The sequence below is a fragment of the Abramis brama genome, assembly GCF_963993115.1.
Source record: "Abramis brama genome assembly, chromosome: 9".
Taxonomy (NCBI): Eukaryota; Metazoa; Chordata; class Actinopteri; order Cypriniformes; family Leuciscidae; genus Abramis; species Abramis brama.
This window is the reverse complement of record NC_139971.1, coordinates 8,994,744-9,022,511: the sequence shown is the minus strand read 5'-3', so window position 1 is coordinate 9,022,511 and position 27,768 is coordinate 8,994,744. Positions and strand designations below refer to the sequence as shown.

At 38.3% G+C, this 27,768-nt stretch overlaps 2 protein-coding genes and 1 long non-coding RNA gene across 4 annotated transcripts; 1 reads left to right on the top strand and 2 right to left on the bottom strand.

The window, feature by feature from the left end:
* The first annotated feature begins 1,001 nt into the window (after positions 1-1,001).
* On the top strand, positions 1,002-10,213 carry LOC311090086. Its single transcript, XR_014607828.1, has 3 exons — positions 1,002-1,126; positions 7,440-7,510; positions 10,059-10,213. It is a non-coding gene; the product is annotated as an uncharacterized lncRNA (long non-coding RNA).
* On the bottom strand, positions 2,743-19,377 carry zbtb38 (zinc finger and BTB domain containing 38). Of its 2 annotated transcripts, XM_084125198.1 has the most exons (3): positions 19,009-19,377; positions 18,451-18,585; positions 2,743-7,141 (listed from the first exon to the last, which is right to left on the bottom strand). In XM_084125198.1, the coding sequence occupies exons 2-3, from the start codon at positions 18,568-18,570 to the stop codon at positions 3,461-3,463; spliced, it is 3,801 nt and encodes a 1,266-aa protein (XP_083981324.1). In that variant the 5' UTR covers positions 18,571-18,585; positions 19,009-19,377; the 3' UTR covers positions 2,743-3,460. The 2 variants fall into 2 exon arrangements, with proteins under 2 accessions (XP_083981324.1, XP_083981325.1); XM_084125199.1 differs by lacking the exons at positions 18,451-18,585; positions 19,009-19,377 and adding an exon at positions 11,886-12,268.
* A 3,756-nt stretch (positions 19,378-23,133) lies between these two features.
* Positions 23,134-27,659, bottom strand: fbxo36a (F-box protein 36a; the record flags this gene model as incomplete). The annotated part of the gene is made up of 4 exons (XM_084125166.1): positions 23,134-23,325; positions 26,581-26,753; positions 26,847-26,955; positions 27,564-27,659. The coding sequence occupies 4 exons, from the start codon at positions 27,657-27,659 to the stop codon at positions 23,134-23,136; spliced, it is 570 nt and encodes a 189-aa protein (XP_083981292.1).
* Between the last annotated feature and the right edge of the window lie 109 nt (positions 27,660-27,768).

The window sequence follows — 27,768 nt, the reverse complement described above, 5'->3', positions numbered from 1 at the left end:
TATATATATATATATATATATATATATATATATATATATATATGCAAATATTTATTTAAATATATACATATGGGTGTATTTATATATACAAAATAATTATACACAGTAAAATATATTATGTAATTGTAAATGTACACATATACTATGTAAACACAAACTTTTATTTTGGATGAGATTTATCGCTGCCCAGCAAACACACACACACACACACATACATATACATATATATATATATATATATATATATATATATATATATATATATATATATGCAAATATTTATTTAAATATATACATATGGGTGTATTTATATATACAAAATAATTATACACAGTAAAATATATTATGTAATTGTAAATGTACACATATATTATGTAAACACAAACTTTTATTTTGGATGAGATTTATCGCTGCCCAGCAAACACACACACACACACACACACACACACACACACATATATACATATACATATATATATATATATATATATATATATATATATATATATATATATATATATATATTTATTTATTTATTTAATTAATTAAATCCAAATTTGTGTTGCACCTTTATCAATGACTTGTCAGTTGGATGTATTATTGTGTTGAAAACAAAATAAAAGTCCTTTGTAACATGTTTATGTCGGTTAGATAGGAGACAGCCCAATATTTGAGTAGACTGGCAGATGTTTTTTTATGGATTAGGCATGCAAAACATACAAGTAGCTGATAGGCTGTCTGGTTAAGTTTTTGAAAAATGTAAAACAACGTTCTGGTAAAGATTTATAAAATACCAGACATTCCCCAATGACCTGGAATGAATGAAAACCTTCACATATATTTTACTGATAGGCTTTCTGTCTTGGGCACAAACCTGCTACCAGATCTCAGCATATCCAAGAGTGGAGACGGTGGCGGAGAGTTCAGAACATCTGCCACTGGTGTCACGTGGGCCCAGACGGGACACTGAATGCCGCATTGTGTGGAGGACTGACAGAGAAATGGGAATGAGCTTCTCAGATGGGTCAGCATGGAGGGCCAAAGACCGAGTGAGGGAGACAATCTGAATGAATAAACAGAGTTCCCACTAACAAGTCTGCAGTTTCAGGAGGAAGAGGAGCTCTAGGTTCTGTTTCACTCATTCTCTCTCTCTCTCTCTCTCTCTCTCTCTCTCTCTCTCTCTCTCTCTCTCTCTCTCTCTCAACCTCTCCATGTTTTTTCAGTTTATTTGTATAATGGATTCTAAAGATATGACATTAGGAAATGTGATGAAATATGTTCCAATTGTACAAAACTGACATTTGATATTTTATTACTGGCAGGAAACTCAGCCAACATTACAATAGACCTTAGTCAAGGGTAAATGCCACTTTAATGCGCCACAATTGAAAACAAGGCTATAAGGCTGTTTAATGTGTTGAACTATTGGGTACCCTTTTATTTAAAGGTGCACTATGCAGGATTTTTGAAGAAGAAAAAGTATAGACTACTAGAAGTGTGTGGTGGTCTACAGAGACACTGTCCTGTGCCTGTATTTTCTTTTTTTGAATTCCTGTGGACGTTTCTGAGCTGCACCTTTGGCCAGTGCATGTATAGCTCCAGCAAATGATGACGTACGGCCCAGGTGAGGGCGGGACATTGTAGTCTGCCTTGGGAAGCTCCTCTAAGTTCTCCTGTCTCGACCCAAAAACAATTCGCTAATGTTGTTATTGGCTTAATTATGCATTGTAATTATGTTTTTACGAAACGTAATTGTTGTTTATTAGCAAGCTAGACTGAAGATAGCTCACAAATTACAGCCAGTCACCTAACTATAGGCGTAACTTCTTATATACACAAAAAATATACACATAAATGCTATTAATGCATGATAAACAAATAGCTCATCGTTCATCTGCCCGTTCCCAGTTTCTTGAGTCAGTTGGGATGCGTGTGCAACTGATATGATGTCCGAGGAGAGGCAAACAGTAACTAAAAATCCTGCATAGTGCACATTTAATATTTAGCGAACAAAACATGAATCTCTCCAAAATATTTCCAATTGTCAAAAAAACTCTTAAGATAGTATTGTCATATTGTGCAGAAAATAAAATTAACCATTTGTACAAATGGTTAATTAAAAAAAAAACTCTGAACACATCCTATTGCATGCACTGTTCGTCTATCCCACAGCCTCGTTTTCATTTGCTAAATGTAGGCCTGGTTTCACAGACAGGCCTTAGAGCAGGGTTCACCAATCTCGGTCCTGGAGGGCCGCTGTCCTGCAGAGTTTAGCTCCAACCCCAATTAAACACACCTGAACCAGCTAATCAAGGTCTCACTAGGCATACTAGAAACTTTCAAACAGGTGTGTTGGAGCTGGTTGGAGCTAAACTCTGCAGGGACAGCGGCCCTCCAGGACCGAGATTGGTGAACCCTGGCTTAGAGTAAGCCAGGATTAGGCCTTAGTTCAATTAGGACATTTAAGTAGCTTTTATAAATGTGCCTGAGAAAAAAAAAAACATTACTGGTGTGCATCTTGAGATAAAACAATATTTTAAGATATGTCTGTGTAAGTTGCTTTTAGTTAAAACAGCACAAACATGCATTTTAGTCTGAGGCCAGGCTTAAGCCTGGCTTGTGAAACCAGGGGATAATGTGATAAAACATTTATTAAATTTCATTACTGTGGCTAACATTATTACATTGTCCAACTTCACAACAATTTTAACAAGATATTGAGTTATAGGCCACTTAACATGATTTGTGTTATGTGTTATTTTTTTATTTAACAATTTGTTGTAAGTATTCCACAAAATTAAACACAATTTTATAAATGAAAGGTTAAAACTTTTGGTATATTCAGGAAAATAAATTTTAGCATTTATCAGCAGAGTTATTAATGCTTTTGTGTGCAACAAATAGACTGAAATGGTGGTAATGGTGTTATGTTACAATAAAAGTACAATCACTCGCAGTTATCTTTACTGTAAGGTGCTGCTAGCTGTTCACTTTACTTAATGCATAGAATATAACACAATGAGCAATGAAATAGTGAAGATCCACCTGTCTTAGACAAATAAAAACATATAAAAATAAAACCACTTTTTTTCTCATAAAAAAACGTGGAAAACTACCAATAGTATTTCATGTGAACGACCAAAAATACTCTATATTTACATCACAAGTTCTCTTGAAGACAGTCACTACGCTAATCTCCTCATACTTTCTTGTGCGTTTTTCCCCCATTTTTCAAACGTGGTAAGGCCTGCCTTGTCACTTACGTCATTATTCTATGTGACATCAGCAGGAGATGCATTTCCTTCCTGTCGTGGGTGTGAAAACGAGGTTCCTCTTTACAGAAATGCCGCTCTGACATGAGCAACTGTAGGCTGTTGGGAAGTTCCTTTGGTTACAGGCATTCTTGGCTGACAGATTGGACTGAGTCAGCACTTTACTTGGTTGTACCTGTGTTGGCAGGTCAATCCTGTTGGCCCCATGTCACAGAGTCCTGTGTGTGCCCCTCAAATCCAAATCCTTTAGAACGTTCCAAAATGCTTTTTTTCTTGGACTTCTTCCTCTTTATCTCTGAAGGAAGGGGAGTGAAAGACCTGCCATCTGCTACATAAGGAAATGACAAAGACGTTTTCTTGTAGACACTGGTGATTGTAGGGTAATTCCCCTCAGAATCTATGTCCATAGGTTCCCCCATCTTTGGCTTGATCTCTGAGCAGGTATACATGCTTTCCCAAGGCTCAGGTTTGATCTGTCCTTTGCGCTCATTAGAAAAGGAACTGGATATTTTACATGTCCTGTCTGGATCTTCTCCAGCTTCTGACTTGAAGTGCTTGCTCTCGTGCACACTCAACAGCACTGCTGATTTACATACCTTTGAGCAATATCTGCAATTGTGTCCTCTATCTGACTTTTCTAGGTGTTTTTTCTCGTGACTTTTCTTAGTGGCAAGGTAAAGGAACCGCTGTGGGCAGTAAGAACATCTGTAACGTTTTTCCATGCTCAGACTGTGGGATGCCACATCCGAGCTGAAACAGGAGCCATCCTCAGTGCAGCTCTTGCAGATAAAGTCACCACTATCCTCTGCAGTGGGCCCAGCTGTGCTGGATTCAGGGGGACTTTGTTTACCACATATTCTGCAGCGTGGCTGATGGCAGCTGATGATGTGCATGCTGAGGGAGGTCTGGCTAGAGAAAGAGCTCTCACAGCTGTGGCAGGAGAAAGCTTCCTTTTGGCTGCTAAGCCTTGGCTCCCTCCTGACCCCATAGTTGTCTGCTGAGATCCTCTCATCTGGACAGAACGGTGTACGGTCTCTGAAGTCTTCGTTGGCTTCAGGTGACAATGGTCTCGTGTAGCATCTCACATGTTTCATCCTTGTTCGTTTGCGTTTCAGTTTCTTACCCCTCTTCTTAGGTTTATATGAGTAATATGGTCGCCATAGTTTGTCGGTTTCAGGATCATTTGGGTCATCATATGATTCATTTTTTGTGACTGATGTTGTGACTTCTGTTCTCAGTCGCAGACTTGGACTTCCAATACTCTCCTCTGCAGGGCTATTTTGACCTATGCCCTCTTGTCTCCAGCTTTTCCTTTTCCTCTTTTTTGGAAATAGCTTTGAGCCTTTTATTTTTCGTCGAACAATTGCCTCGTTGCCAATCTTCACTGTTATTTGGCAGAGGGGAAGGACTTGGTTGTCAACGGATGGGCCTGGACATGCAGGCTTAGCAATGTATGTTTCTGTCTTTCCACTAGGTGGCTGATCCGTTGTTATGCTCTCGGGTCTTGCTTGTAGCAGCTGATTAGCCATGTCCTCAATGGTTTGTGCTGCTGCTGACAGTTCACTCAGCCTGCTCAACCCTTCGAAGGAGCAGACAGGTGGTATGTTGAGGAATGGAAGTATGTCTGTGCTGTTTTCTGTGTTTTTCTCTGTTGACGAATCTCTGTCGCTTCCATTTGTAATGAGAGGGGTCCCTTTGTTTTTCTCTATCACTTGTGAAGAATCTGTAAATCTGTGGCTGAAGAGCGGTGTCCCTTTGCCATCAAATCCAGACTGTTTCTTGAAATCAGTGGAGAGGTGTTTTGAAGGATGGTCTATCTCAGATGACATAGGAAATCCTATGTTTTGGTCACACGGTTTCTCAAAGCTGATGCGAGGAGTTTCTGATGCCATCATTTTTGGAGTGGCCATGAATGTCACTGGCATTGAAAATAATGACTGACCATTAACAACATCTGAATTAGTTGTAGGTACTGCACAGTCAAAAAGTGTGTGGGGGGAACAGCTGCCCAGTGGTTCACTGTAGGAATCATCATTGCCCTCGAACCCTTCAGAGTATGTCTGACTGTATGACTTATAACGTTTCTTTCTAAACTTCATTGGGAGAAGCCTGTAGAGCTTTATGGGGTAGACACTACCCTTGAATCCACCATTTGCTGATTTTTTATTGACAGCCAGCTGTGGATCGATGCCATGAAAGGATTTCTGGTGATTCTTGAGGATGTAATAAGTCAAGAAGGTCTCCAAGCAGAAGATGCACTGGTACCGGCGTTCCCCAGTATGCCAAATCTCGTGCTTTGTGCGGTACTCAGCCAGAGCGAAAACTTTGTTGCAGTAGTGACAAGGATAGGCTCTATGCCATGAGTGTACATTCTCATGTCTTTTTAGGCTGGAAATGGTCACATAAGCCCGTTTGCATACAGAACATTTATATGTCCTTGAAGTGCTACTTGTTTTTAAGGTCCCATTAACTTGATCCTGAGACAGCTCAGGGGGACTAGTCAATGTGGGGTCTAAACTTAAAGGGATATGGAGATCTAGTGGAGGTGAAGAGAGTTGCGTTGTATTTTCATTAGGTGTACCATTAGAGACTGGGACTCTCAAAGAGTCTTTATTATTTGTCTCTAACTCAGATGGACCTTTTAGAGATTTCACACAAACCTGCTCATGATTGCGCAATCTTTTCAGATGCATAAACTTTTTATGGCAGTACTTGCAAAACAAATGACTGACAAATCTTTTGTGTATTTGCATGTGGATGGTGAGAAGCGTAGAGTCATTAAAGGTTTCAGGGCATTGCTGGCAGCAGAAGGCGGGGACACTGGGTGTATTCTGAGGACTGAGGCAGGGTGGCTCTGCATCCTGAGAGGGTGTAACGTCAAGTGGTGGCAAGAGATCAAGGCTGGAATGTATCACTGGTGCTGCATCTGAGGATAACTGGGAGGAAGATAATGGTGCAACAGTAGCATTTTCCACTGCAGATGTGCCAGTAATAGTGGGCATAGTTGCACCTGGCTCAATTGAGAGAGACGGAATACCGTTACCATGTATACGACGCTTCTTTATAGGTCCAAGTCTATTGTTAACCACGGGCTTAGCTGGAGGAACGGCAGGCATGATTGTTCCGTTATCGTTCCCCTGGCTAACCTCTTTAGATTCTTGCCCCTGGCTCACTGCATACGAGTGCTCTGTTAGAGCATGGGCAGGCTCACTCTCTGTGGGTGATATGCTTGTGTCTTGGGAGCTGGAAGGAGAATGCCCTTCCTCAATAACTTTGTTACGGTGATCCAGTGTAGAGAATGGGTTGTTTACTGCCCCGACCTCAGTAATGGAGAAAGCATTGGTGATCCTTGGGCCCTTGGAGCAGTCTAACTCCTCAGGCTTGAGTGTCTCTTTTTTCAGTGTGCATGTGTCTGCCAACTTTGACTGACTGTTTGATCTTCCGCAGCTTGCAGAGGCTTTACCTTGCAAGAGACCAGAGCTCTGCCTTTCAAAGTCAAGCAATTTCTCCAGAAAGGGAATTCCTAAACGCTTTCCAGCTGCCACCAGAGACCTGCTGTCCTCTGTACTACTTGACTCCACTCTGGCATTGTAGATAAAGTTTAGAATGCTAGCAAAGACCTCAGATTTTAGGTCTGTTAACTCCAGCACCTGGCTGGATGTGTAGACATCAGGCGTTTTGAAAGCATTACGAAAATATCCACTTGTGGCAGCCAGTATGTTGCGGTGAGCGCGGAATTTGACATCCTCCACAACGATTATTACATCACAGAATAGGCCTTGAGAACGCTGTTCACTAAGATGACTGAGGACAGTTTGGGGGTGGGAATTGTCCACCAGACCAAGAGTGCTGGGGTTGACCACAGTCATCTGCAGAGAAGAGAAAGTAAAAAAAAACACACAAAAAAAGACACAAAAAACAAACTTTTAAATCTGTGAAAATTATGGCTACTTTGAGATAACAGCATATGACCTTTGTTTTTACCAGGGGTGGGGAAAGCAAAAATAACTGGATGAAGTATTCAACATACTTAATGAACAAGTCACTGTTCACAGATCATCACTGATCAAGCCACTAAATTTAGCCTAGGCTGAATGACTGCTCCCAAAATGAAAATTAATTTTCTTGCTGTTCCAAACCTATGACTTTTTTTCTTTTCTTTGGCAGACCACAAAATAAGAAACTCCTTTGTGTTCCACAGAAGAAGGAAATACCTACAGGTTTGGAATAACATGTGGGTGAGTAAATGGTGACATAATATTTTTTGGGGGGAGGTGAACCATCTCTTTAAATGTTAAACAAATATACATTTTTGTGTATTGGTTTAACGTGACATTTAACCATGACTTAAAAAAAAAAAAAAAAAGCAGAAAGGAGACATTTTAAACCATATAATGAGAAGTGTAATTATTTGTTGACTATTATAAGATTAGATTTGTAATCTAATCACATCAAACCACTAGATGGCAGCATGACTCAACTCATAAACTCAACGCCACTTGGTTCACTAGCATGTCTATTAAACAGTAATCAAGTGAAGCTAGTACATAATGTACAGTGGTAAGCAGATGCAGATGCAGTTACCTTATAACCCAAACTGTATTGTATGCAGTTCTTATACCCAAATATTCATAATGACCACATCAGTTATATAGTGTAAAGACATATGATGTTGTTTTGATGCAGTGAAATGAGGTGAAAGCTAGTAGATTTATTATTGAGAATGTTTGCACACTGCCATACCAGTCTTTATTCTACCATATTTTTGTGCTCAAGATTCCTGAATACAGAAGCATACTTTGTGCAAGGTAAGTACACATACATGGAACATAAAACATAAAACAGCAGTAATTGCACAGAAAAACAAAGAAATGCACACGAAGAACTGCAACAATTTGCATAAATAGGTTACAATCCATGCATTAATAAATAAATATTTTGCCACTGACCTATGCACTTCCATCTCCATTTGGCACATTTGGTTATTTTTAGGATAGCTTAGTTCACTGGATAATGAAGGATAAGAATGGTGACTTGTTGCTCATCATTGCTCTTTGCATTAATGCATGTGTTGAAAGCCACACTATGATCTCATTATCTGCTGGAGGAAGTGAGAAAGAACCCATGGCTGGGAAAGTGCTGTCCTCTAACCGGCACTTCCACAAAGTAAAATATATTTACTCAAAATCAAGTTATAATTAATGAATTGCTGGCAGAAAACATCAACTGTAACCCAGAACTCCAAGCATTAGGGGGCACGGGCCTAACTCATGATTATTAAAGTTTATGCTGACGCTGCTTAACCTTAATAGAGCGCTCATCTATGTGACCAAATTATTATTAATAAGACAGATAAGGTTGCTTTAGCCGTGGGGAGGCTTAACTTGGCCCTTACTGCTGTAATGAGAAGACTTTTGCCACCTGATAGGTCAGATCCTAAAGGCTTATATTGTGATTGTTTATTAGTGTTATTTCACCTTCAAGTTTCTGTATGTTCCTGAACAGATTGCTCTTTCCGATACTCTACTCATAAATAAAAATTTTGTCTTCATTTACCCAAGCCTGTTGCAAACCTGTACGACTTTTTCTTCTGCTGAACACAAAAGATGATGAAAACATTAGGAACCAAACAACATTTGAGACCATTGACTTCCAGTATATGTAGAGAAAAAAACACTTCTCACATTTCTCAAAAATATCTTCTTTTATGTTCTACACATGAAATTAAGTCATACAGGTTTTAAACAACACGAGGATGAGTAAATGTTGACCATTTTTATTTTGGGGTGGAGTATCCCTTTAAAGCAAAGAAAACAAAAAATTATGAAACAAATATATATATATATATATATATAAAAATAAAATTAAAAACAGATAAATAATTCTGTATATATGCCTAAATTAATCATAGTTTTAAGTTATATCCTGGACGTAGGTTGTGTATAATTGCACCTCTGTCACACAAGATAGCTTCGAGCTATTATATTTTGAAATAAATATACCTAAAAAAAATATATACCTACACAATCTTCTACCTATAATAACATCTTGTACTTTTTGGCTATGGCTGCAGACTTGAATACATAACATGCCATAATTATGATTTCCTTACTCTGACGCAAGATCTTACCAAGTGCACTTGAAGGCAACAGCAGACCAGGCAAACACAGGAGCAAATGCATTTTGAGAAAATGCATTTTATTTAATTAATTATTTACTTATTTATATGCCAGCTGTCAGAGAGTGGGAAGATGAAATGTGAAGAGTGAAAAAGGGACAGCTGCAACCAGATGTAACAGGGAAAGGTGGCAAATACTGCATTAAAATGCAATCTACAGAGATCAGCCGGCCCTGGCAGATATATGTATGTGGCACAACACAAGCACTTCAAGTAAATTACAGTAAAAGAGCTAAACAGTGTGTTATAGTGTACATAAACAATAAATATGAAAAATTATTAAAAATAAATACAAGCATTAATTTATCACTGTACCTAACATATTTAATTCATGAACCATTAATTTTCATTGACTTTAATGTATTTGTCTTTAATGCATGTGTCCGAAAAGGTTCTTAAGATTTGGCTAAATTATTTATTTTTTGTCCTTCATTTTCTGTCAACGACTCAACGTTTGACTCATTAGTTGGCTAAACTACATAGCGGCACAATGAGGAAATGAACAAGGGTCAGATTCTCCATCTCCCTGCTGGTAGAGGAGCACAAAAGCTTTTGAATATCCATCCTAGCAAACTGACCTATTTCTGCTTCTCACTATCTATTTCCAGTTCAACTGCTCCCCACGAGGAAGAGTGACCTGCCACTGCAAAGTGGAAATATGTCAGATGCAGCAACACTCATGGCCAATGTACTAGCAAAGCACAACATATTGTTTGGAGGCACAAAGCTCAAAGTGAATACAGTTTTTCATATGGATTGTTTACGTCTTTTGTCTCTAATTTCTTATTTTCTCCTTTCTTGCTCTTTTTGTGTATGAGGCCCTAGTTTTGTCTATGTGACGGTGATGGAATGTTCAAATCACATTGTTCTTTAGTTTAAATGAATTACTGTAATGTAGTTTAGGCATTTACTTGTGTGGGAGCCTAAAATGAAACACTTGGGCGTCAAATGACCTTTTTATTTGCCAAACTGCAGAATTGCTTTTTAGACACTTGCACAGATGACAGTCATTGCTAACTTTGCATTTTCTGTATGTTCCCCATCAAGTAAAAAAAGATTACGCTTTGCCATTGTTAGTAGATAGTTTACATTGAAGCACTTGTAGTAAACTGACCATGTTCTATTTCGTACACGGACTAGATGCTCTGCAATGTGCATGCGTTCTTTTATCAGTAATGTACATGATTCTGGCAAGAAGGTAAAGTTTTGCGTGCCTCTGTTGAGAGGTTTTTTCTTTCAACAGAGCAGCCATTTTGAAACCACGACAAAAAGCATCTTGGTATAAAGTAAAATGGCTGCCTGTAAATGTTCTATTAGACTGCAGAGGTCGATCTTGTTTGGACTAACAATTTTGGATTTTAGAATCCAAATTCTGAGACATTAATATTACACATTAAAATGATTGACAAGCAAAGCCATGGTCAGAGCTCAGTTTCTGAACAGACAAACTAGTTTAGAAGATCATTTCCTCAGGCTGTTCTGTGGTCGCCTTGATGCATTATGCGTTAGTCATAAAGAGAAAGGAAATAACAGAACCACAAAGAAGACATATCTGCCTCTGATCATCAAAAACATGACACAGCAGTATTACTCAGCCTGTACCTTTACTCTGCATTAAACAACACAGTCTGGATGTAACATCATGCCAGCTTTTATTGCTATGCTGCTGCTGAGGATCTATTTTGATCTGGACTGTTTGTGATTGCACTGAGCGGGAGAGACAGACCTCTCTTAATCGCTGGGAAAACATCCGCCTGCTCCCTGTCTGACAGGCCTCCGTTGTCACGGCAACATGCTGTGGCGCAGCACTTATTGGGATTTGTATGAATGGCGGCTGAGCAGGCAGTTGTGCTTTCTGTCCAGAGAAAAACGGTTCATTCTTACAGACTGCGCCATGTTGGGAAGCCCCGGTAGCATTTAGCTGCGGACAATGGCCTGGGATCACCATTATCTGCATTGGTGTGCGAGTTCAGTGGACTAGTACGCAGTCAAAATCACATCCCCTAGGCTCGAAGAGCTGGATGCCAATGCGAATTTGAGTTGAAGGGCCCTTTTACATTAAAAAACAAAACATTTAGGCTCGCTATTTGTTGCTTGGGCCGTTAAAGGTTTCTTCAACATTCAGGCATTTTATATAGGCGTAAAATACATTTGTTGTCCGTGGATGTATCACGTGCCACACCCTTAACGTGACTTACCATACCGGATAAGCGAAATGGCGGAAAAATAAAAATCCCCCACCTTCCCTCAAACCGTTCTGTACAAAATAAGAGAAACATTTGCCTATGAGTATGACATGTCCTGTCAAATTAAGAGCGAAAACATTAGCTTTCATTCTTACAGATAAAACCACACAAGTCTTCATGCGCTGCTCTGTAAAAAAGCGCTCGACTATGTCTGTTTGAAACTGGAGGGGAAAAGCATGCTGAACGTACCTTTATTTCAGTTAATCAGAGAAAGCGCTTCAGTGGATGGAGAGCGGAAAACATCGCTCACACCTTCCTCTACAGTTCCTGTGATCCACTGATGGCTGGAAAAAGAGGTTTCGTTTGCAGGCGAAAGTATTACAGCTTTTTTTTTTTTAGATTCAACTCGTCGCTTGCTGCTCTCTGCTGCGATCGCAGTCTCTCCTATAAGTCTATCCTGCTCGCTCTCTCTCTCTCTCTCACTCTCACACTCTCTCTCTTTTTCGTTCACCCTAGTCCCAGTGCCCTCTCTGCATGAGACGCCCAGTCCAGAGGTGGCAGGGGGCATCAGTCTGCTCCACTGCACCCTGCTATAGGTCTCGTTCCTTCCGTACACTCGCTAGCTGGCCACCAGGGTCTATTCGCCCACTGTGGAGTTTATAAATAGTCGGGCAGGGCAGCTCCACTGCTGTCTGTGCATTATTAGCAGCGGATAAGAGATGCGGCGTGCTAGCAAGGACTGCAACTTCATTAACCACTGCAAAAGGGCAGCCGGAACGAGAGAGTGCGGAAAAAACGGATCAGCACACGTTAATGTGTGAGAAGCACTCGCATGCCGTGCATGTGAGGAGGATGCAACAATGCAACCACCGGTGTCAAAACAAAAATGACACCTGGCGCGAGGCAGAGTCTGACATTTTCCATCACGCAGAATAAATAACGGCGGTCTGGTTGCTGCTATTTTAGATGAGCCTCGCTGCCCCCACCCCTCCAAAAAAAGATCATGAACAGCGATGCGTTTTGATGCACAGGCACACACGTTTGTGTTCTCTGCCTGTCCCTCGCCCACCTTATGAAACATGCTTTTCTCTGGTCCGGAATGTGTTTCTGCACATCTGAACGTGGCTGTTTGCTGTTGTGGCTAAGCTGTACCGCTATCAGTGCTGCAACATTTTTATATGTGCATCTTTGTGTAGGTGGTGGGTGGGTGTGAGAGAAAGAGAATGAGCAAGAGAGAGAGACGGCACAGTCTGCTTCTCAAACGCTCATTTCTGAAATCAAACAGAAGGAGGGCGAGCAGCCGAGGAGAAAGAGAGGATGAGAGAGCGCATGAGTAAGCAGAAATGGTGATTTGAGACAAGGTGAGGACGAAGGAACATGGCAGGAAACTAGAGAGGGGTTTCAGTGAAAGGTTGAAAAACCGCCGTGGACAGAGAGTGAGTGAGTGCGCAAGAGCTCTGAAGAGAGAACGAGAGCTCGTAAGAAAGTGAAAAGGTGGTGGGGACTGTGGGATCACCTTCAACATGGCTGCTGATTGATGCAAAGGGATGCGGCTGTTCTGCAGAGAACACGAGAGAGGAAGGAGATGGGAGGGAGAGAATGGGAGAAAATGGACAGGGAAAAATAGGAGGAGCAACTTCAAATTCCATCTGCAGGTTATTAAATTTTATAGCCCAAACTGGGTATGTCTTTATTCAGGGTGAGGACTGCAAATAAATACTGCACACGAATTCTTTGAATACTTATGATTATTTCATTTTTTATGCTTTCTTTTTTTCTTACAATATTTATTTTCTCTAAGTCTTCTCCTTATTTTCCAACATATTCTAATCACACTAATATATTATAAATCTTTTTTTTTAAACAAAAAATATTGAATGCACTAGTGTATATTCTACCCAGTTATCAAACAGAATTTTAAATGTTCCCAAACACTATTAAACAGGAGATTATACACACTTCAACTATTTAATGTCCATAATTCAATTATAATGGACATTGAACATAAATACAATTCCTTGTAATCTGAGCTCTGAGACCACTGGTGAAAAAGCTTCTATTTTGTGTAAAGTGCAAGTTGAATTGAACATGTTTCTTATGTCTTAGTATTTATTTGTCCCTCTTTTGCTGTAATGACAGCAGCACTTCAGCTGAACCAAAACCTGATGAAACTTACTTTCATTAGTGACCTAAAAATATGGTAGAATTCTGTTTTTCTTAGGGTTAAATTTCTAAAGATCCTAAAACTATTTCCACATTTAAATGAGAACAAAAATTCCCAGAAGTGGGTGGCATCTGTAGATGGCATCATGAAGAAGGGCTTATTCCACTATATCAGGGTTCAACAAAAACCGCCTCCTGGAGGGCCGCTGTCCTGCAGAGTTTAGCTCCAACCCCAATTAAACACACCTGAACCAGCTAATCAAGGTCTCACTAGGCATACTAGAAACTTTCAAACAGGTGTGTTGGAGCTGGTTGGAGCTAAACTCTGCAGGGACAGCGGCCCTCCAGGACCGAGATTGGTGAACCCTGCACTATATTCATGCTATATTTATTTAGTTTTCAGTCAAATAAGCTCTTGCTTACATCTGAGTTAGATGTACCAGAACTTCTTTTAAAGTCGGTGAAGTGTCTCTTTAAAGCTTGCGGAAGACCGCCTCCTTCGGCTCGCAGTGCATCATGTGAACCTAATGCCCAGATACCAGCGGTTATTTCTGGAAACAAGGCTGAGTGCTGATTACCTGGGTGCCAGGAAGACAAGCTCCTGTAACAAAGGCTGCATTCACTAGTGGCCTGGCCTGTGTTCAGCTCTTAGGTTGATTTATAAGTGAACCACTGATGGTGAAATAAGAATCAGAAGCTAGACTGATCATTGATCTCTCCATGCAGTCCACAACCGCACTGTCTGCTTATACATAATTAGGAATATCCAATTTTTGGATCTTAATATGTCTAAACAAATTTCATACATGATATCAGTGTTCCCACAGTCCTGGAAAATACTTATAATTAAAAGAAAATTGTGATTTAGATAAGTCATGGATATTTATCAACTTCGGCTACAAGACAATTGAAGTTGTAATTGAAATGATTCAACCCCCATTGCAAATCAGTTTTATTGGCAAAATTTACAGACTTTCAGCTGTTTCCAATGAACAAATCAAAATAATTGAAATATCTCAATTCAACAAATGTTTCAAGTGGTTTCCCAAAATTCAACTGAAAATGCAACTTTTAATGACTTCTGCAGTCTCAAAATTATTCAACCCTTCATGCCAAACATCTTTAGTACTTAGTAGAACACCCTTTTGCTGTTATGACCTGCTGCAAACGAGATGTATAACCAGACACCAGCTTCTGGCAGCGTTTCTGAGAAATCTTAGCCCACTTCCCATGAGCAATGGCCTCCAGTTCAGTAATATTCTTGGGTTTGCGTGCTGCAACCGCCTTCTTCAAATCCCACCAGACATTTTCTATGGGTTGACTGATGGCCACTGCAGAATCTTCCAGGATTTCTTCTGCAACCAAGCCTTGGTGGAATTTGAGGTATGCTTGGGATCATTGTCCTGTTGGAAGGTCCAATGACGCCCAAGCTTCAGCTTCCTGACTGACGGCATGATGTTTTCTCCTAGGATTTCCTGATAAATCCAATGATACTTCAATGAATCCATCTTGCCTTCGACACGCTACAGGTGTCCAGTGGCAGAGGATGCAAAGCAGCCCCAGAGCATCACGAGCCCCCAACATGCTTAACTGTAGACATAGTGTTCTTTTCAGCATATGCTTCATTCTTCTTCCAGACATACAGATCCAGTTTTGTTTCATCGCTCCACAGAACAGAATCCCAAATCTTCTGTGGCTTATTTATATGATTTTGAGCAAATTGGAGCCGACTTTTCTTGTGCTTTTGTACGTCTTGGGAGTTCTTCTTGGGAGTACATCTTGGGAGTAAATACATTATCACATGTATTTACCACTCTACAGATAAAGCGTTGTCGGGAAAATTCGGTTCACTTCGTATCTACCCCGAAGTGATACAATTCTGTATCAAAATGTTAATGCCAGACAAGTAGTTTTTTAAGGCTTGGTTTGTAGGGAATTACAAACCTGCGCACATATATTCAAACGAGCATACCAATAGACTGAACTCGTAATACGCATGTGCACGCCATCAGCGTTCTCACAGGTTTCACGTTTAAAGTCTGTGTAGAGTTTCCTGTTAAAACGATGTTGTGTTAGCGGCCCCTAAGTTAATAACTTATGATCGTTGCGACCGAAGTGAATCAATCAAATTAACTTTAGCTGGAAAATAACTTTATTCAAGAACTGCTATAAAGCCAGAACAATCTCTGTTACTTTAAACTATCCTTGTATCTCTGTAAAGCCGCTTTGGAACAATCTACATTGTTAAAAGCGCTATATAAATGAAGATGACTTGACTTCTGGCGTTTAGTACACGCCTTTCTGTGCAAGCTGAAAGCTCAGTGCCTGTTGCCACCAAGTCTTGCTGCGGGTCTTTTGCAGACACTTGAGGGTTTTTCTGAACATGCCTTCTCAGAAATCTGGTTGCAGCCGTTGATAGCCTTTTTTTTTTTTTACCCCTGTGTAACCACTGTTCCTTTGAACATGCAAACTATGCTTCTAACGGTGTCTCTAGGAACATTTAGTGCCTTTGCTATTTTATTTTATTTTTTTGTATCATGTTCCTTGTTTGTGAAGGTATTGATATCTTCTCTTTTTGGACCATTCTTTTGACTTTTGACCATTCTTTTGATATTTCTAACATGCAGTCAAACATGACACTCAACAAACCTAGCCTAGCCAGTTCAGATATTTTAGGTGTTCTAGCTCAAGCACACATGGTGCAACTAATGAAGCCCTTGATTAGTTGCATCATGTGTGCTTGAGACAACACCTGTTTTGCATATTTGTGCTGTTGTGAGGGATTCTATTCAGGGGGTTGAATAATTTTGAGACAGCAGAAGTCATTAAAAGTTGTATTTTCAGTTGAATTAGGGGAAACCACTAGAAACATTTCTTGTGTTGAGCTATTTCAATTACTTTTGTTTGATTTGTTCATTGAAAACAGCTGAAAGTCTGTAAATTTTGCCAATAAACCTGATTTGCAATGAGGGTTGAATAATTTAGATTAAAACTGTACCTATACTGAATCTACATTTTGCATGCTATATTGTAGTGAGCGTAACTGCTTTGGAACTAATAACTGGATCCAAATGGGATAAACATTACAAAGAATTTTTTTTTGTCTTATTGGACTTAAAAAGTAAATATATCTATATGCAAGTAATATAAATAATTATATCTAATTATGTAAATATATTAATTGCAAGGATTGTAAAATTATGTAACAAAATCTTTATCTGGAAAAAGAATAGAAATTCATTGGTTAAAAAGAGTGGGTCCCCTGGATTATAAAAACCCTCCATGTTAATATATATATATATATATATATATATATATATATACACACAAATAAAAATAAATAATGTTATATAATAAACAATTAATACACTAAGAAAAAAGAATAATATTTTGGCAGAAAATTACCAGTACCTTTTCCATTACGTTTATGGACCCAAAAACAAAAAATAATGCAAAGCGTAATTAAAAATATATGTAAAACACCAGTGAGAAATCAATAAAGAAAATTACTTCTCATTAACAGTATATTGGGATGCATTTTCACAAACTTTTCTTAGAGTATATAAATACAACATATATTATTTAATATCATTAATATCAATATATTAATATAATATTGCTTTTGCTATATTCAATTGTTACATTATTGTACTTTGTTTTTGTGTACAGTTTTATGGTTATGTGTAAAATAATGAAATGTATTCCAATATTTTTACAATTTAAATCTGTAATATGTATTATTTTAATCTTACTTAATTGTAATAAACTTACAAATTAAAAGCTGTGTGGGTGTCTTCTTGATCAAGGGTGGCAATATTTCTCCCTTCTCTGTATATTTACATGAGAGGTTGAGAAGTTTAGAGATAAGAGTGGAGTGGACCAGAAATTATAACATTTCTATTCCAGTTTCAGCTGCTATTACCCTAACCCCTAACAAAAACTGAAAGTTTGAGACTATTACATTGTACAAGTGATTACCCTCTGGGAAAAAAAAGGTTGCAATGAATTCTTCTGCAATGCGATACCGCTTCTAAATAGTTTAAAGAGTTTAGTCATCACTGAGTCATAACAAGTAAGCAGTGAACCGTTAGCAAACAAGTGCTGCATAGCTAAAGTACTTTTGTTCTTTGTCACTATATAATACATCTAGCAGGCTGTGGCCCTGAAAGTATCAAAGATGCTAATACATCTGAGGCCTGTCAAAGTGAGGCCTACTCTATGCTATGTAAAACCACGGTCCAAAGTGAGCTCATTGCATCAATCTTCCACTCAAGGCCAAAATGGCCAGAAGTATAACATGAAAAAGCAAAAGAAAACAAACAGAACACTAATACAAATCGCTCTGACTATCAAGATGAGGCCTAGGTCAATATGTGGGCTATTGTGTTTCGTAATGAATTATAGATGGAAACTTTGCCGCTCATGAAACAAAATGGTAGCAGGGAGCTATTCAGCTCAAATGTGAATACATCAAAGACAGACAAATGAAAATCAAACAAGAACATCACATACGTATAACCACAATAATTTTGCTGTCTTGCTGGAACAAAAGCAAGAGGGCAGGTTACAGTTCTACATTTCCTGCTATCAAGTGACTCATTAAATTCTAACTCTTTAAATGACGCAGTAAGATTAAAATCCCTTTACCAACCTGACGTTTGTTCATTCCGCTCCTCATAATCGAGATCGTCTTTCCTCTGGTCCCTGTTGGTATGGTTAAATGCGTGCCTGTGCGAGGAACTACAGTGTTGTGCCCCCTGGTGGTCATCATGCATAATCCCCAGTCCTGCAATTTTTAGTATGCATGTTTTTTATTATATTTACAATATTTCATCTTGTCACTATTAAAAAATTCCAGTTATATAAATAATCATGTTATAGTGCAGGAAACAATTAGTTTTATGCCGTTTACAAGATTATTATGTCACTATTACAGTAAGGCCCGCCTTTATTGGAATGCAATCAAGAGAAACGCACTCAAACGACTGTCTGGATGGATTCCCACAGTATATGCTCAAAACAAGCTTGCACACACAAACGCACACTATACTCGCTCGTGGACACTCAATCGTCTGGCCCAAAGTGGAAAGCACAGCGTACATTTTAATGCCTCTTTTTAGTCAGCATTAATGGACAATCTCTCAGTCTGTTAGTAGAGTGAGTAAGACAGCGAAAGAGAGAGTTCTGAGTGAGCGGGGCTGATATATACCTGATCTATTCCTCCTCCTCTTCCATATTTGAGCAGCTGTAGATGTAAACAGTCTGGCCCAGGGTGAGATCAGTTTGTTCTGCCATGGTTTTGAGGAGAGCGACGGATAGAGACTCGGCAACACAGTTTCTCCTCAGGGCCAGATCAGCTGCTTTCTCTCTCAGCAGTACTTCCTTTGTGCCGTTTTGTGTGTGTGTGTTTGAGTGTCAAGGCCGGCCAAAGCAGCGCCTCTCTGTTATTCTCTCAGCCCAGCAATCGTTCCACAGGCCTCTGTCAATGCTGCGTCATCAAGCTGCTGTCCTGGCCCTAGAGAGAGAGAGAGAGATGAGAGGGAGGGGTTGGAAAAGGGAGGGAGAAGCAACGGAAAGAAAAAGAGGGAAAGCTAGACTTCCTCTCAAACGGTTTTGAAACCGTTACAAGCTCTGCATAGTGGATGCTGTCAGGACGAGCACAAAATATTAATTTAATTCTGTTACTATCATTTAGTATTCTGTTATGAGTGGTGTTTGCTAAGGCAAGTATCAGTATTACTATTGTAAAAATTCTTTAAACAAATCTTTAACTTTACAGTGATAGTTCACCCAAAAATGAAAATCTGTCACCATTTACATACCCAAACCAAAAAGGCCTTTGGTTAATCTTTGAACCACGAATGAAGATATTTTTAATGAAACCTGAAAGGTTTCTGTCCCCACATTAAAAGTCAAGGTTATCAAAACTTGGAAGATCCAAAAAGGTTATAAATGCAACTTAAAGGAGGCATGAAATGGAAGTTGCAATAGTCTTTTCTTCCCTACATTTTTTTTTTTAAATATAATTAGATCTTGTAATGAAACTTCTCTTCTCTGGTGACTGAACTTGTCTAATCATTTAGTCCAAATAAACCCTGTCCCTTTCTTAAATTTGACCTGAAGTTTGCATTCAGATCTTTAATATTAGGTTTTGCACAGGCAGAACCACTTACACTTACTTCAGAATATGTAAAAATGTAGTTTTCTTACCTGTCATAAAATGTCTCCTGTTTCTCTCTGAGGGTTCTTTATAGATGGTTGAAAACTAGGCCATTCTTCTCAAATCAGTGGCAATCAGCATGTTCTGTTGTGACAATTACCCTATAGTAGTGTGACAATACGACCCATTATAGAGTCAAGTAAGGGATAATGTACATCCAGCCGGTTGTTCTCTCAAAATAACCCCCGACAGGGTGATGAGTATCCCGACGTGAAGCAGAGGTACGTAAACCCCATTAACTGTAAGGGGATTTACAGTCAAATACCCAGAACCAGAAATGAGTCAGAATTATAATAAATTAAAGAAAAGTTTATCTGAAGATAGTTTGCAGTTTCATCAGCAAAAGTCAGCTTCAAGACTTGCCTTCAAGTCACGGCTACTTGCCACATAAGTAAATAAAAAAAAATGTTAAAAAAACTTGAATCACAAACAATAAGTGTAGGCTATTGTGATTGTCAAAACATTTGTAGCCTAACTAAACATAATTGTATTAAGTTTAGTGACAGCATGGTGCAATAATTGGTATAGGCTACTGCTTTTATTATTGCTTGATACAAATTTTACAGTTTCAATTTAATTCTTGTGGTTGTATTCCGATCTTGATTCAATTTCGATACGTAGTAGGTACAGTAGATACATGTTAATTTTTCTCAAGAAAGAAAATCTCACCTAATGCTGTAAACATAGGCTACAGAGAGCCCTGTCAGCTGGTATAATTAAAGGTTAAAATAACAACTCAAATTAAATATAGGCTAGGCCTAATGCGGTTTTTATTACAACTTTATAATATTTTAATGATATAAGTAAAAAATATAATAAATATGTAATATAGTGCACATATTTAGCAAATGACTCATTTATACCAATACTAAATACATTATAAAATACACATTTTTCTAGCCAACTTACGTGCTATGGTCATTTAATGGCTTCCCTGAGGTAAATGTACCTTATGTGAGGTAGCCTACTCCAGCTATTTTATTGACCTCTTTCCACGGTTGAAAAACACTGATTGGTCGATATTATGTATGAGGCATATACATTTCAGTAAGTTGTACTGTATCTTTCAACATACCTATTGATCATTCGTGTTTATTTACTATGAACTAGTAGGCTAGTAAAGATATGATCGGTTCACGTGCCGCTTGAACTGAGGCGCTACAGCAATCTGTCACATTTAAAAGCGCCAAAACGGTAGCCTATTTATTGTTTGAATTTGGTAATACAATTGACAGAATCTGAGAGCTGAGAATTTGTTTCATATCAATAGTAACCTGCTCTGTCTTGTCTGTCGGTGTCCTCTTTGGTTTGCAATTTTTCTCTGTGTGAGTGTTGTGAGAGGGTGTGAAAAGGGCCAATTGCGTGAGTCTCACGCTGAATGATTAAGAGTTGGCAGCTCTATGTGTGACAAGGACACTGTAAACTAAAGTGTTACTAAAAAGACAACCAGCAAAACAAGGGTTTTATGTAATTTACTAGTTTTGACTCTAGTTACCAATGAGTGTCACTAGTTTTGTATGCTGGTGGTTTCAAACACTCAGACACTCAGTCCAAAACGGTCTTAGATTCCCCAGTATATATAGCCTATATATATATATATATATATATTTTTTTTAAATAACTACTGGGTAAACAAGTGATAAAAAAAAAAAAAAAAAAAAAAAAAAAAACATCATTGACAGAGAAGAGGCTATATAATGAAGATTTTACCAGAAATTTTAACCGAAAAGGCAAATGGCAAATCTGTCACGTGTTGCAATTTATCACACGATAATGAGTGGTAACTTTAATCAACACGACAGATTTGGCTGTAAACATAGCCCTGCAAATATTCAGTAGGCCTACTACAGCACTACTGTAATTATGATTACTTTTAAACATAGTTCGATAAATAAATTAATTAAGTAACTTACAACCACCGCTGCGACTCCGAGTGCTGTTTCGTTTTTGAATGGTTGAAGAGAATTGTTCAATAAATCACTCAGTAAGACAGTCACGTGTCACCACTTACTGGCTGAGTGATTCAAGCTGCAGACAGATAAAAAAAAGAAAAAAGAAGAAAAAAAAAGCACGGTTTCACAGACAAGGCTTAAACCTAGTCGCAGACTAAAATGCATGTTTGAACAGTTTTAACTGAAAGCAACTTGCAATGACATATCCTAAAATATCTCAGTGCCATTATTTTGTCTCAAGATGCACACCAGTCATTTTTTAAGGCACATTTATAAAAGCTACTTAAATACCATATCTGAACTAAGGCCCAATTCTGGCTTAATTTAAGCCCTGTTTGTGAAACCAGGCCTTTATGTTTCATATGGTTTTCGCAGAGCTGAAAAGCCATTAAATGACATATTATATTTCAATACAAATATTTGTACTTAAGTGAAAATTAAATATATTTCTTCTCAAATCAATGTTAATAAACACCAGCTTCTACTGTGACAACTTACCCCATATGGTGTGTCATCATGTCTCAGGGACAATGTGAGTTAAGTGAATTGTATTTTTATTTAGCTGTATGTGTCTATACAAAATTAACTGCCTTTGAATGTTGTATAGCTTATTTTTAAAACTAAATAAAGAACATTCTTTAACTAGGCAATCTAAAAAAAAAAAAAAAAAATACTCAAGACTTTCCGTTTCAAAACCACTTACAATTAAATTAAGGAATTAAAGCAAGGAATTTATCAAATTGAGTGATTTATTTCGACCATCTACAGTGAAAGTATGTTGCATTGGTTTTGCACATGCAGTCTTTATTAACGCGCGCCATCTGCTGGTCACTTTCCACACTGCAGTTAATGAAAAGAGTCAAACAGTCAATCAGAGACGTGCTGTTATACTGGGTGAATAATTCGATCATGTTCTAAACAAAAAGACGAATAACGAATTACACGAATTACTAATAAAAAAATTATAATTATGTATTGCATGCATTAATAATTTCAAAGTAATGCTTTAATATTTTGCCACTCAGCATAGGATTTCATTTTAATGTTTCATAAACTTGTCTTTAATCAATAACTGCAAGCATTAAAATACAGAAGTAGTAAATTAATGCACACTTTGAGATCGTTTTAATTGTCTTGTTGATTGAGAGTTGTATTTAATAGCTCATGGAGATGCAGTATTGGCTTTATCTTCTTCCTCTGCAGGACAGGCCATGTTGCCATGTTCTTGTTTGTAATAAAACTTAAAGAAGATGTTCTTCCAACCCATGGCTTTCCCCAGCATTTCCATGTCTTCAGAAATCATATCACAATGAGCCATCACAGTCTGCTTCCAGATCTCCTCTGAGTTACATATCTGGACACACATGTACATTTACATAAAAACACATATCACACTCTATCATTTCTGTAGCACAAAGTTAGTTCACCCAAAATATTTTGTCATTAATTACTCACCCTCAAGTCGTTCTAAACCTGTAAGACTTTTGTTCATCTTCACACAAATGAAGATCTTTTTGATGAAATTAGTTGACAGCTACGCAACTGATACTTTGACGCTTCAAAAAGTTCATAAAGAGATTGTAAAACTAATCCATATGAATTGAGTGTTTTAGTCCAAATTTTCTAAAGAGACACAATTGCTTTATATGATGAATAGTTTTAATTTAGGCTTTTATTCACATATAATCCATCAACTCACACATCAGTGGTGCTATATGAAGCTCAAGCATGTTCACTTGATGTGCGAGAACCAATGAGGTTCATTCTCGTGTTACGCGTCACTTTTGAGCTTCCGCAAGAACCAATGTTATTCATTCTCATGTTACGCGTCACTTTTGAGCTTCCGCAAGAACCAATGAGATTCATTCTCATGTTACGCGTCACGTTTGAGCTTCCTCAAGAACCAATGAGATTCATTCTCATGTTACGCGTCACGTTTGAGCTTCCTCAAGAACCAATGAGATTCATTCTCATGTTACGCATCACTTTTGAGCTTCCGCAAGAACCAATGAGATTCATTCTCATGTTACGCAGCACTTTTGAGCTTCCGCAAGAACCAATGAGATTCATTCTCATGTTACGCAGCACTTTTGAGCTTCCGCAAGAACCAATGAGATTCATTCTCATGTTACGCATCACTTTTGAGCTTCCGCAAGAACCAATGAGATTCATTCTCATGTTTCGCAGCACTTTTGAGCTTCCGCAAGAACCAATGAGATTCATTCTCATGTTACGCATCACTTTTGAGCTTCCGCAAGAACCAATGAGATTCATTCTCATGTTACGCATCACTTTTGAGCTTCCGCAAGAACCAATGAGATTCATTCTCATGTTACGCAGCACTTTTGAGCTTCCGCAAGAACCAATGAGATTCATTCTCATGTTACGCAGCACTTTTGAGCTTCCGCAAGAACCAATGAGATTCATTCTCATGTTACGCAGCACTTTTGAGCTTCCGCAAGAACCAATGAGATTCATTCTCATGTTACGCAGCACTTTTGAGCTTCCGCAAGAACCAATGAGATTCATTCTCATGTTACGCATCACTTTTGAGCTTCCGCAAGAACCAATGAGATTCATTCTCATGTTACGCATCACTTTTGAGCTTCCGCAAGAACCAATGTTATTCATTCTCATATTACGCATCACTTTTGAGCTTCCGCAAGAACCAATGAGATTCATTCTCATGTTACGCATCACTTTTGAGCTTCCACAAGAACCAATGAGATTCATTCTCATGTTACGCAGCACGTTTGAGCTTCCACAAGAACCAATGTTATTCATTCTCATGTTACACATCACTTTTGAGCTTCCGCAAGAACCAATGAGATTCATTCTCATGTTACGCATCACTTTTGAGCTTCCGCAAGAACCAATGAGATTCATTCTCATGTTACGCATCACTTTTGAGCTTCCGCAAGAACCAATGAGATTCATTCTCATGTTACGCATCACTTTTGAGCTTCCGCAAGAACCAATGTTATTCATTCTCATGTTACGCATCACTTTTGAGCTTCCTCAAGAACCAATGAGATTCATTCTCATGTTACGCCACTTTTGAGCTTCCGCAAGAACCAATGAGATTCATTCTCATGTTACGCAGCACGTTTGAGCTTCCTCAAGAACCAATGAGATTCATTCTCATGTTACGCATCACTTTTGAGCTTCCTCAAGAACCAATGAGATTCATTCTCATGTTACGCAGCACGTTTGAGCTTCCGCAAGAGGTATTTGGAAAGATTGTAAGTACATCAGGAGTTTATTTAAATAACACTTGCCTGACGGCTCATGCTACCGCTAACCCAGACGTCGACATCACTTCAATGATTAGGGAAAAACACGTAAAAGTCCTGGCAGAAAGCCAGTATATACAGCATTTTTTTTTTTTTTTTTTTTTTTTGTGTTGACAACTTAGTGTTAACTAATAATTGTTGACAACTTAGTGTTAACTAATAATTGTTGCAAACTGGTACTACCAACAAAATATTAGTGCATTCCTGGAACTGGGCGTCGTTACACTACATCCTTATGCATCGCTTTCTGCCAGGACTTTTACATGCTTTTCCCAAATCACTGAAGTGATGTTGACGTCCGGGTTAGCGGTAGCATGAGCCGTTAGGCAAGTGTTATTTAAATAAACTCCTGATGTACTTACAAACTTTCCAATGCCTCATTTTATGAGTACAGAACCTATTTGTACTATATAAGTTTGGTACCATTCTGGGCATTATTAGAGGGGTAATTTACGAGATACAAACTAGGATCCATTAGTGCCTGCACTAAGCCATCCGGCTGATATCTTTAAATAAGCTCTAACTTTAATAATGTTCGACCAAGGGAAAAAAGGCTTCAGGTTTGTTTGGCTCGAGGTTATGGTGCAAAGGACCCTAGGTTGATTTTACTCCGAACCATCCCTTTAAGCAGCACGTTTAAGCTTCAGCAAGAACCAATGAGATTCATTCTCGTGTGTTACCCAGCACGTTTGAGCTTCCTCAAGAACAAATTAGGTTCATTCTCATGTTACGCAAGCACGTTTGAGCTTTCTCAAGAACCGATGAGGTTTGTTCTCGAATGTCAAGCAGGTTCAGTTGAGCTTACATTCACTGATCAATGTTTATATGTGAATAAAAGCCTAAATTAAATCTGTTCATCATGTAAAGCGATTGAGTTTCTTCAGAAAAATTGGACTAAAACGCTCAATTCATATGGATTAGTTTTACGATCTCTTTATGAACTTTTTGAAGCGTCAAAGTGTCAGTTGCGTAGCTGTCAATGGAGGGACAGAAAGATCTCAGATTTCATCAAAAAGAGCTTAATTTGTGTTCTATAGATAAACGAAAGTCTTATGGGTTTGGAACAACATGAGGGAGTAATTATCCCTATGAGGGAGTAACTTTTCATTTTTGGGTGAACTATCCCTTTAATAGGCTACTTAGTGTTAGGGGTGATGAGCAATAGTAATAGTGATGTTTTCTTTAGCAATGATCAGTAATAATAAAACAGATTCAAATTTTTTACAATGTAAAATATTATTTGATAGACATGAAACCTTCATTTAGCTAAAAAAACAAAACAAAAAACAGAGAAAGGGACAGAGTATTGTTCTAACCTTCTTAAACCTGTTTGAGGTTTGGCTGAGACAGCCAATGTCCTGAGTGGACATGTAGGAAAGGATTTTAAGGAGCAGTCGGTCAGGTAAGCGTTCCAGGTAGTCAAAATGCCCTTGACACAAAGCCAAAGTGTACTCCAGAATCCTGGTGCCAAACACCACAGCTAACTGCTCTAAAATCAGGAATAGCATTCACAAATCATGATTGCAAGTTGGATCACATATTTAAATGTAAAGCTGGAGAATAACTCAGACTGGATCGGTACCCTGCAACTTTGAATCATTCAAAAAGTCATGGTGGAACATTTTTATCTCTCCAGGTGCTGTCCCTCTGAATTCAGTTCGGACTGAAATCTTCCACCACCTCCATATAAACTGTTGGTAATAAAGAGTTATGAAACGCTTAATATGACTATATAAACATTTATCTTTTTGTTTTGTTTTGTTATCTTAGTATGACTGATATTAGTTAAAGTTAAAGAATTTACATTCTTATTTTTATGGAATATCGACATAATGATTATAAATGATTCATCCATGCACATTTTTATTTTTTTAAATCCATGTGCCCTTGTCATCTTTAATCACAATAATTTATCCTCCCTCTTGCAGAGACATCTCTTCTCTGATGACGTCACCACTGGCACGAGGGCGGGACAACCTGTCACTCACATGAGATTGACCAATATCAAACCACAATCAATTCCCGATGGACAAAATCAAGTCCCGCCCTACATTTTTCTTTTTCGAGAATCCGTTTTGCTCCGATATGTACATCACAATATAGGGAAGAAAAGACAGTTGCAACTTCTGTTTCATGCCGACTTTAACAGGATAATCAATTTTGTTTTTCAGACATGGCAGACAATATGCTGTTTTTGCTATTCAGGTAATCTAATGCAAAAATTCACCACCACATTTAAATATTTGTCCCTTCGTAATCTCAATTGAATTATCATTTTGTGTAAGCTACTGTTAAATACCTCTTTTTGTGTGATACAAAATTGGTAGTAGTCTTTAGAGGGAGGTGGACCTTGTCCAGCAGTTTCAAAGATAATTTCATCTAGCAGAGATGCCATATTTGGACGCTTATCTGTTACCATGACAACTGGTATACAAAAAACGATACTTTTTCTATAGAAATGTTTTTTTTGTTTTTTTATTTATTATTTATTTTACATATTCACA